Consider the following 11,103-nt stretch of genomic DNA (forward strand, 5'->3'; position numbering starts at 1 on the left):
CTGTTCGACTCAGATTAGGAGATACGGGTTTTTTTCTGGGGGGTTTTTGAGAAGGAGGCGGGGCCACAGACTTAGGCAACACGAAGGAGGCGGTGATCTGGAGCGTTCCAAGGGGACGGGGCTAACAGCCACAGGGGCGGGACCAAGGTAATTAGCCTCACTTTCCCTAGAGGCGGAACCCAAGCGGCGGTGGGAGGTTCGCTTCGCGGGGGCGGGGCCAAGGTGTTCCTCTTCACGGGAAGGCGGGGCTACGGCGCCCTGGGGGCGGATCCCAGACTTCCCGCTTCGCTGAGGTGGCGGCGTGACGAAATTGACGCAGGGGGTCGGGATGGGGAGGGGTGGAGGAAGCAGCGCGTGGCGCGCTACGTAGGGGGTGGCTCCGCCGGGTCTGCTAGCTGGTGTTTACGAGGTGACTAACTGGTTCTATCGGAGGACGGTGCCGCATTCTGAGGGGAGCGCTCACGAGGGGGTGAGCCCTCGAGCGGGGAACGGGGGGCGGATGTTCAGTGGGAGGGGCCTCCGGCTGTGGGGTTCGCTCAGTGGGCCGGGTACTCACTCCCCAACCGGGAGCGCTGGCGGCCGGAGGGGGCGGGGCCTGGCTACGGGGTTGACGGGAGCCGAAGGCGCCCGAACGCCCGGCCGCCCGTCTTCGGGAGGGGGCGGGGCTGCGAGTTCGGCCGAGTCGAGGAGGTCCGAACGCCCGAAAGCCTTGCGCCGGACGGGGGCGGGGCTTCTACTGTGGGCGTCTGACGCTGCGCGAGGAGGTTCTGAGGCCACGCCTCGGTGGTTTGGAAAGGGGAGGGGCCGAGTACCGAGTCACTCGAAGGGGGCGTGGCCCCGCGCTAAGGGAGGCTTCTCTCCGACCGGAGAAGGCGAGATGGCCGGAACGCTGACCTCAGGGTCTGGAGGGCCGAGCGGCGCCCCAGCGACTCGGCGAGGGGCGGCCCCTTGTCTCGGCGGCCCCGGGGCCTGGCGGGATTGCCCGGGGGCGGGATCCGGCGCCCTGGGGGCGGGGTCCGGCGTCCGGGGGGCGGGGCCTGGTCTGGAGAATCGACAGGTGGCGAACGCGGCCGGGCGAGGCTCCACCTCCCAGGCTCGGGGGCGGGGTCTCGCTGAGACCCTCCACCCCCACCCCAGGCGGTGAGAGCGTTCTGTCGGTGACCGCTGTGCCCCCCTGGTTCCCGCAGGAGGATGCTGGTGGTGGAGGTGGCGAACGGCCGCTCCCTGGTATGGGGGGCCGAGGCGGTGCAGGCACTGCGGGAGCGTCTGGGAGTGGGGGGCCGCACGGTGGGCGCTCTGCCCCGCGGGCCCCGCCAGAACTCGCGCCTGGGCCTCCCGCTGCTGCTGATGCCCGAAGAGGCACGGCTTCTGGCCGAGATCGGCGCCGTGACCCTGGTCAGCGCCCCGCGCCCGGATCCGCGCCAACACAGCCTGGTAAGGGGCGGGCCGGGGACGCGAAAGCCCTGGACCTGCGGAAGTAGAGGCAGGACACCCGGACTCTGGGTCCCTGCGGTGGGAGGGGTCTGGGCGCCCTGGATTGTGGAATACTGTGAATGTAGGAGACTAGGATCCTCTGGTTCGGGCTTTGGGGTTGGGAGGAGTCACCGAGTCAGGGTTCCTGGTTTCCTAAGGCAGGGCAGACTTGGATTCTGGGATTCCCTCTGGTTTACTTCTCAGGCTCTGGCATCCTTCAAACGCCAGCAAGAGCAGGGCTTCCAGGAGCAAAGCGCCCTGGCAGCTGAAGCGCGTGAGACTCGTCGTCAGGAGCTCCTAGAAAAGATTGCGGAGGGCCAGGCTGCGAAGAAGCAGAAGCTGGAACAGGAATCAGGGGCCAGTGAGAGCCAGGAGGCCGGTGCGAAACCGGCTGCCTCTGAGAGTGAGGCCAGCGCCAGCCAGGCTCCTGGAGAGCCAGAGGAAGCAGGTGAGGGTGGGAGTGGAATCCAGGGACCAGCAGGAGGAGGGGGGAGATCTTTTGGGAATCCTGGCCAGAATCTAGGGCCTGGGACTGTCTGGAGGATGGGAGACCTTATCCTTGGATTCACTGAAGTCTCCTGTATTCACCTCCCCCAGGTTCCTCTTCTCCACAGCCAGGGCCTTCAAATGGGGTGGCCCCCTTGCCCAGGTCTGCCCTGCTGGTCCAGCTGGCCACTGCTAGGCCTCGGCCCATCAAGGCTAGGCCCCTGGATTGGCGTGTCCAGTCCAAAGACTGGCCCCATGCTGGCCGTCCTGCCCATGAGCTTCGCTACAGCATCTACAGAGACCTGTGGGAGCGAGGATTCTTCCTCAGTGCTGCTGGCAAGTTCGGGGGTGACTTCCTGGTCTATCCTGGTAAGTTTTCTTGGGACCTCCCGTTGTTGCCCCTTTTTTCACAAGTCCACCACCGTCTGCATTTTCCTTTTTTGTCTTTTCTTATCCTCTGGAACCCGTGGAAGGACAGGAACACTTGGGAACCCAAGGCCATCTGGAGGGCAGCTTAGCAAATTTGATTAAGCACTTTCTTTGATCCAGAAGTTTCCCTTAGAGACACTTAGATATGTGCACAAAACATGCAGGAAATCGTCATTGCAGGGTTCTTTACAGTAGCGAAATATTAGACAGCAACCAGAGTGATTGTTAATAGGTGAGCGGTTACACATTGGTGTTAGTTGTCAGAGATTAATGTAGGTCCACATACGTTTGTGAAAAAATGGCCAAATGGGGAAAAAAGAACCACTTGTTGAAAACAGGTATGGTAAAAAGTGGACTATGTCTTATGCTGTTATCCAGTTATATACACATTATTTAAGTAGCCTTAAAAATCATGGCTCTAGGGGCACTTGGCTGGCTCAGTGAGTAGAGCACGCTACTCTTGATCTCAGGGTTGTAGGTTTGAGCCCCACGTTGGGTGTAGAGATTACTTAAAAAAAAAATACATGGCTCTAGTGAAAGAACATGAGAAGAACTTAAAAGCGATGACTGACTAGAGAGTAAGTAGCAAGTGGAAAAAGGCCTTGAAGGGATGTCCTCCAGCCAGAGTAAGTGGCTACCTCTGGGAGGGAATTTTTATCAGGTGTAGGTAAAGAAGACTTTTGATGTATCCGTTAATTTTTGACTTTGTAGTATGAGCGCCTTTATTGTCTAAAAAGTTAAAAAAGTAAGTCTGCAGGAAAATCATCTTTTTTGTTCCTCCTGAGAACGTAGAAGGATAGAAGCACCAGATAAGTCTTCCGCAGATGAGCCGAGAGCTTTCGTCTCTTCTCTAAGGGAGTGACTTAGGAACTGAGGACAGTTTACCTGCCCAGTGCTTAACAGATAACCACACCGTCACTACCTCGCTACTGTTTTTTTGTGACTTCTGTATGTAAAAGATTATTTGAGTTTTGAAAATGAACGTTGGACTTACCAAACATGCGAATACTAATATTTAGTTCTTTTCTAAGCTTTCAGTTCAGTGTACCAATCTTTTTTCCAATCTAGCAGATTTTAAGGGGACCATTAGTCCATGTTTGATCCCACTCGTGAAAGGAGTTACGTAATTTTCAATCTCGTAAGCTGCATTTTAAATTTTAATATGTTTATTTTCCTTTTTAAGTTGTGTGGTGTTCTGTTTATGGAACTTGCCAAAAACTCAGATCTAATAAATTGTAAACGGGGTGAGTTTTAAGTTTCTACGTTCTAATACCGTTAACAGGCTTACTAAAACTCCCAGTTAAAATAAGATTAAATCCACCGATAACTCAATCACATCCGCAACTGAACCACATGCTGATCTGCTAGTTCTAATGGGTCACTATTTCTAAAACAGTACGTACCCGGTATGTGAGATACATGTAGCTTCCTTGTCCCCTGAAGATTAAAACAGTCAAGGACTGAGTCCCTTAACTGTCTCTAACAGTCAGGCTTCCCGGATTTAAAAGGCACGAGGCCTCTCGGAGCAGTTCTGGGTCCTTCTCGAGTACTCTGCTGCTTCCTTCTGAGCCGGCAGAGGTGTCAGGGCAGTCAGAGCGACGCCTGGCTCCTGGCCGGAAACCCAGCTGCCGGTCCTCTCGCCGCCTTCCTCTTGTAGACTTGCACTGGCTGGCACGTAGCCTTCTGGGTGCTGCCCCACTCTGGCTCCTGCTGTGCTTGATCGGATTGCCCTGCTCCAAGGCCAGAGCGCAGCCCCGGGTTTTAAAGGTAGAGTGACTGGGAGGCAGCGCCGTCCGTTTGTTTACATATGGCCTGTGGCCCCTGTGGTGCTAGGGGGGCAGAGGGGAGTATGGTAACGTGGCCCACAAAACTGCAAATACTTACCGTCCGGCCCTTTTCTGAAAAGTTTTGCTAACTCCTTTATCCCATCTATTTGTTACTCCATTGTATTGTAAGTTCTTTTTTTAGTCTGTTAGCGTCACTGCTCCTTGGATGGTCACATGACATCCTTTACGGTCCTCGTGGCTTTGATGGACTTTGTGGTCCTGGTTCTTACGTCACGACAGTTAATTGTTTTGTCTTGTTTTTTAAGTACAGTTACGCTGTACGTGTGTGACAGCTTGCTCTACCCCCTCTCCCCACGCCGTGTATCGACTTTGCCACACTGGTACATTCTTTTCATTTTAACAGCTGTACAATATTCAGTCTTACGGAGAGACCACGAACCTGACAAGTCCGTCGTTTAGTTGTCTCCGTCTCTTAGCAGTTGTAAATGATAACAGAGTGAACATCTTCATAGGTACATTTTAGTGCTATTATCCTTACAAGTAAAAATTTCCAAGAAGTGGAATTGCTGGGTCCGAGAATAGCTATTTTGAAATGTTCATAGTAATTACTAAGATGATTCCCGTCTCCTGCCTGTGGACATTCCAGTGTCTTCCAGCCACTGGGAACTGCTACGTATCTCTCTCTCTCACCCAGGTGACCCACTCCGTTTCCATGCCCACTACATTGCTCAGTGCTGGGCTCCCGGCGACCCCATTCCACTGCAGGACCTGGTTTCTGCCGGCCGCCTGGGAACCAGCGTCCGAAAGACGCTGCTGCTCTGTTCTCCTCAGCCTGATGGTAAGGTGGTCTACACCTCCCTGCAGTGGGCCAGCCTGCAGTGACTCCAGAGACCCGCGGGGCTGTGGCTGCGGCTGTGGACAGAGCCGCTCTAGATGGTCCCAAGCCCATCTCTGCATATGGGAGGCTGCAGACCCTCCTGCCTCCCTCCGCAGTTAGGTTGCGACTCCGGATTTATAAACACTACATCCTTCTTATTTCCCTCCCTGTTTCAAAGCACTTACTGGCTGTGATGTTTTTGTAGTTACCTGTTTCCAAACCGTGAGCTTCTTGAGGGTAAAGACTGGGTTTGATTCATCTCCAGTTTCTAGAGGGCTTAGTTCTCAAGAGGTCTCAGTAAACTTGTTGAATAAACGTGGAGTCTGTGATTTGAGTCCTGATGACAGTCCTGGGGAGTGTGGGTGTTTGCATTTGCGCATACAGACGGCGGAAAGGCCCAGAGGAGGGCGCAGCTCTGGTAGGTAGCCGGCTGGGCTGGGATTTAAGACCTGGTCTTTCTGAGTCTGCGCTCTTCCCACCACACTAACCTTCCTTTTGAGAAGATTTTCACAAAGGGTTTCAGACGCACACAGAGACGTCAGTCAGTAACACGTGAAGAGAAGGACGTGAGTGCCGCAGTTTCGGGACGGGCTCGGGATGGGGACGGGAATGTCAGGAAGGACACCTGGGGCTTGTGGAATTCCGGTGGTTGTCTTTTTCTTGGCCTGTTTATTCGGGTGTGTAGAATTATGTTTTGTACCATACATTTATGGTCCAGATCCTTTTTTTATACATATATTCTATTAAAAGTTGAAACACATATGAATAAAATACACATTTGTGAGATGATTCATATAGCTGCCTTTCTGCTTAAGAAATTATTTGAACATTATCAGTACCTATTTCCAACATTTATATGTATATTTTAAAAATGTGTAGTTTTGTCACAGAGATTTTGTTACTGAAGTACAGTCACATGGTCACGATTCTGGGGCTGAAAGTGTCTATCTCTAGTTTCTCAGTTTCTGTGGTGCCAGTTTCTTCTTTCTTTCCTACCCTTCTCAGGAAACAAATTTGCTAGAACCTCAATTTTCTGTAAGCTTAGATTCATTTAAAACAGGACACTAACCCCTGCCCGGTTAACACTCTGTTTTTTGTGTCTCTTTGGTAACTGGCTTGCAGATATATTCTCCAGGCTCTCTCCTCTCTACAACAGAGTTCTTAGCTGACTCAGTACTCAGTACTCAGTACCGCTGGCTTGAGTCTTCCCTCAAAAATTCCTCATTCAAAAACTTGTGGATGCGGGCGCCTGGGTGGCTCAGTGGGTTAAGCGTCTGCCTTCGGCTCAGGTCATGGTCCCAGGGTCCTGGGATCAAGCCCAGCGTTGGGTCCCCTGCTCAGTGGGGAGTCTGCTTCTCCCTCTCCCTTTGCCCCTCCTCCTGCTCATGCACTCTTGCCCTCTCTCTCTCCCTCTCAAATAAATAAAATCTTTTAAAAAAATGCAAATACAGACCTTCACCCTATACAAAAATTAACTCAAAATGTACCATAGATCTCAGTATAAAATGCAGGGCTATTCAACTCACAGGAGATAATAGGAGAAGACCTAGATGACCTTGGGTGTGGCAGTGACCCTTGAGACACAACACTAAAGGTGGGACCAGTGAAATAATTGTTAAGCTGGACTTCATTAAAATTAAAAACCGAGGGGTGCCTGGGTGGCTCAGTCGGTTAAGCATCTGCCTTTGGCTGTGTTCATGATCCCAGGGTCCTGGGATCGAGTCCTGCGTGAGGCTCCCTGCTCAGTGGAGAGCCTGCTTCTCCTCCCTCTGCCTCTGGCCACCCCTGCTTGTGCACGCGCTCTCTCTCTCTCTCTCTCTCTCTCTCTGTGTCAAATAAAAGTCTTTAAAAAAATAAATAAAAACTGAAAACATACTGCTAAGTACACAGCTGATAAAGGACTGCTGTCCAAAAAATATAAATCATTCTTAAAACTCAATAAGAAATAACCTGACCGGGAGCACCTGAGTGGCTCAGTTGGTTAAGCACCCAACTCTTTTTTTTTTTTCCAAGTAGGCTCCATGCATTGAGCCCAGTACAGGGCTTAACTCCCAACCCAGAGATCAAGACCTGAGCTGAGATCAAGAGAGATACTCAACTGTCTGAGCCACCCAGGCGCCCTACACATCCAACCCTTGACCTCTCAGGTTTTGATCTCAAGGTCATGAGTCTAAGCCCCGTGCTGGGCTCCACGCTGGGCATGGACCCTACTTAACACAATAACCTGAGCCCCCCACCCCAAAAATAGGCCTAAAACCCAAGCAGAGCCTCCCCGAAGGAGTTCTACAGACGGCAGGTGAGCATGTGAGTAGGGGCCCCACATCCGGTGCCGTCTGAGACGCGCAGATACAGCAACAATGAGAAACAGCGCGTACCTATCAGAGTGGCCAGATCCCAGAGCGCCGGCACCCCCAAATGCGGCTGAGAGGTGGGGCAGCAGGAGGTCCACTCCTCGCTGGTGGGAACGCAGAGTGGCACAGCAGCTTAGGGAGACCGTCTGGAGATTGCTCATAAAACTGAACATGCCCTCACCTATGCCGTTGGTGTGACTGTCTCCAGCAAGTATGTTCCCTGGTATTTACCCAGAGGAGCCGAGTATGTATGAGCCCACAAAAACGTGTGCATGGTGTTTATAAGGGCATTATTCATGATCGCCAAAACGGATGCAACCAAGATGTCCCTCGTAGCGGGACGAATAAACAAACCGGCCCATCCAGACAATGGAGTATTTCTCGGTGCTAAAGAGAGCCAAATACCAAGCCATGAGCAGACACGGAGGAACCGTAAACGCACATTACTGAGTGAAAGCAGCCAATCCGAAAAGGCTGCGTACTGTATGATTCCAACTGTATGGCATTCTGGAAAAGGCAAAACTGGAGACAGTAAAACGATGAATGATTGCTAGGGGTTGGGGAGGTGGGATGAACGGGAGGAGCAGCGAGGATTTGTAGGCCAGTGAAACTACTCTGTGTGAGACCATAATGGTGCATACGCGCCGCTCTACATCCGTCCAAACCCACAGCAGGCACATCACCACGAGTGACCCCTGCGCAAACTACGGACTCTGCTCATGACGTGTGGATGTAGGCTCATCGGTGGTGACAAATACACCGTGTGGTGGGGGGTGTTCATAGCGGGGAGACTGTGCATGAGTGGGGGTAGGGGCGCATGGGAAATCTCTGTACCTTCCTCTCAATTTTGCCACGAACCTCAAACTTGTCTAAAAAAACCCCAAAAAACCCCTATGGGCGCTACCTTGCAAACGCCGTAGACCCATATGTGACCACTCCACCCTCACGGCCAGCGCGTCAGCAAAAGCAACGGCATTACTCACGTGGATGACTGCAGCGGCTTCCTGACTGCTCATCTCCTTGGACTCCATCCTTGCCCCCTAGCCTCTGTTTTCAACAGAATGGCTGGCATGATTGGGTTAAAGTTGGGTCAGCCCGCGTCCCTCCTCTTTAGAATTCTCCAGTAGCTTCCCATCTTAAAGTAAAAGCAAAGGCCCCATGCTGTATGTTCCTTGTCCCTGCCTGTGCCTCTCGTCCGTGCTTACGCTGTCCCCATTACTCTACCTGGGTTGCTCTTTCCCTCATGGCCACATGGTCTTGTCCCCCAGTGCCTGCTGATCTTTCCTGCAATATCACCTCCTCGGGCCTTCCATGGTAACCCTACCTTAAAATTTAACACCCCTCCTAGATGCCCCTTCCCTTTTGACTGATTTGCCTTACCACTTATCACTGATGTGACTTACAATGAGAAATACACATTTGGTCTTCATCCCTTCCTGGCAATTTCCTTCCTAAAACCCTTGCAATTCCCTAAGAGCAATAAAGGTGTCTGGGTATTCCTAACAAAGCCCTTTCAACAAACCCTGGGTTTATATTAATTAGATGACCTCCAGGGAGGGGAGAGGGGCTGAAGTTTGGGTCACTCATGAATTGCCAATGATTTAATTCATTTAATGAGTTAAATGTAACGAAGCCACCATATAAACCCCAAAGGATGGGATTCTGGGTGGACGAACGTGTGGACATGCGGGGAGAGTGTCTCCCTTGGAGAGGACATGGAAGCTGTGTGCCCTCTCCGCATGCCTGGCCCTCTGCAGCTCTCCCGTCTGCTGTTCCTGACGTACCTTCTTCCGCAAGAAACCAGTGATCAGGTAAGTAAAACGTTCCTCTGAGTTCTGTGAGCTGCCCTAGCAAGTTAATGCACTGGAGGAGGGGTCTGGGAGAAACTTCAATCTGGAGATGATGCATACAGCTATTTACCGATTTAGCGACTGTCAAGTCTAGTCGAGCCTCTGCTAAGACGTGGATAAGTGGGAAAGATGAGGCCCCTGCCCTCCTAGAACTTTTTCGTCTGGGAGTTAATCTGTAAACAAGAAAACAAAAATGAACAAGGGGGCTTGAAAGACCTCGCAGACCACGGCGAGAGCAGCCACGATGCTGACGGACAGTGAGAGCCTCCCTCGCGCGCCGTCTGTCCTCACCGTAACCCTGTGAGGCGGGCACCGCCAGCAGCCCCATTTCACAGATGAGGACGCGGACGCCGAGAATGGTGGAGACATTCGTCCAAGGGGTTTCGGTGAGCAGGGGCTGCAGGTTTCAACCCAGGCATCTGGCTAGAGTGGAGCTGCCTCTGTGAGGGCATCGCGGCCCGCTGGGAGCCCAGGGCAGCAGGAGGGCAAAGCGGGGCTGCAGAGGAAGGTCCCAGCTCCAACCCTGGCCTGCCCTCCTGTGTGCAGAGACTGCACAGGCGAACGGACGATGGCCACACCGGGTCCGAAGACGGAGTCCTGACCCACGGCTGCAGCAGCACGCCTGGGAGGCCAGCCTGCTACCTCTAGGAGCGGGGCAGGAAGCCACACGACACCCCCGGACACGATCGGTCCAAAAGGGCCAGGACTCGACTAATAACTGACGGCTGCCCTAATTTTTGTCCCTGGCTTTAATGTAAGACCAACAAGAGAAGGCCAAGTATGTTCCCCTAACCGATAACATAGGACAACGACTTCTAGCGAGCCTGCCTCCGGCTTCCCTGGGCACACAGGCTCTGGTCAAGGCTCGAGGGCAGATTTCCATGTTTTCCATGGCAGGCCTTCCCCCTCCTCCGCCTGCCTTTGAGTTTCTGCCACAGTAGCCTCCTCTGCTCTTTTTTTTTTTTTTAAGATTTATTTCTATTTATTTATTTAAAAAGATTGTTATTTATGTATTTTAGCGAGCGAGAGAGCACAAGCTGGAGGAGGGAGAGGGACACACAGGCGCCCCGCTGAGCATGGAACCCCATGTGGGGCTCCGTTCCGTGATACCGGGGTCACGACCTGAGCTGAAATCAAGAGTCGGCCGCTTGACCAACTGAGTCACGCAGGCGCCCCGTCACGTCTGTTCTCACTTATTTCCACATTGTGCAATCTCGGGCAAGCTCTGGAGCCACTTTTTGGGGCCTCAGTATCTGCCCCCGCACACAGGACTGATGATAGTGTTAGCGCTCCTTGGGTGTCAACAGTGGTGTCCTCCTGAGGGAGGGGGCTCCTCTGAGAGGACTCGGGGGGCGCGTTTTGAGAACTAGGTAAGTTAATACATGCAAAATTCTTAGCCCAGCACATTTAATGTGCTCATTAAACATTATCTAACACTGATAAGTGAAGCCCTTGGGGTGGGTGGCGTTTCTCCAGACAGGAAGGGGCTGGAGAAAATACAGGCACAACTCTAGGGTGCTCCGCAGATAACTGCGATTTTTACAAATCGAAGGTCTGTGCCAACCCTGAGTCCGGCAACCCTATCGGTGCTGTTTTTCCAACTTTTGCTCACTTCGTGTCTCTGGCTCACATTTGGTAAGTATCCCAATATTGCAAGCTTTATCATCACTATTGTATTTGTGACGGTGATCTGTGATCAGTGATCTGTGATGTTACTACTGTCGTTTTGGGGCACCACAGGCCACACCCACACAAGATGGCAAACTTAATAACCGTGTGAGCGCACTGCTCCACCAACCGACCGCTCCCCGTCTCCCTCCCTCTCCCCGCAACCCCTGTTCGATGAGACA

General features: G+C 52.7%; 1 protein-coding gene across 3 annotated transcripts; it reads left to right on the forward strand.

Moving 5' to 3' along the window:
• Nucleotides 1-2: 2 nt before the first annotated feature.
• On the forward strand, nt 3-5,381 carry TSEN34 (tRNA splicing endonuclease subunit 34). 3 transcript variants are annotated; one of them, XM_045789368.2, is made up of 5 exons: nt 3-147; nt 1,188-1,434; nt 1,678-1,921; nt 2,071-2,328; nt 4,870-5,381. In XM_045789368.2, exons 2-5 carry the CDS (start codon nt 1,192-1,194, stop codon nt 5,055-5,057), a joined length of 933 nt encoding a protein of 310 aa, XP_045645324.1. In that variant the 5' UTR covers nt 3-147; nt 1,188-1,191; the 3' UTR covers nt 5,058-5,381. The 3 variants fall into 3 exon arrangements, with proteins under 3 accessions (XP_045645324.1, XP_045645322.1, XP_045645323.1); XM_045789366.2 differs by lacking the exon at nt 3-147 and adding an exon at nt 320-469; XM_045789367.2 differs by lacking the exon at nt 3-147 and adding an exon at nt 326-409.
• Nucleotides 5,382-11,103: the final 5,722 nt, after the last annotated feature.

Source organism: Ursus americanus, chromosome 21 (assembly GCF_024610735.1).
Source record: "Ursus americanus isolate L20-20 chromosome 21, mUrsAme1.1.p, whole genome shotgun sequence".
In the NCBI taxonomy this organism is placed as follows: Eukaryota; Metazoa; Chordata; class Mammalia; order Carnivora; family Ursidae; genus Ursus; species Ursus americanus.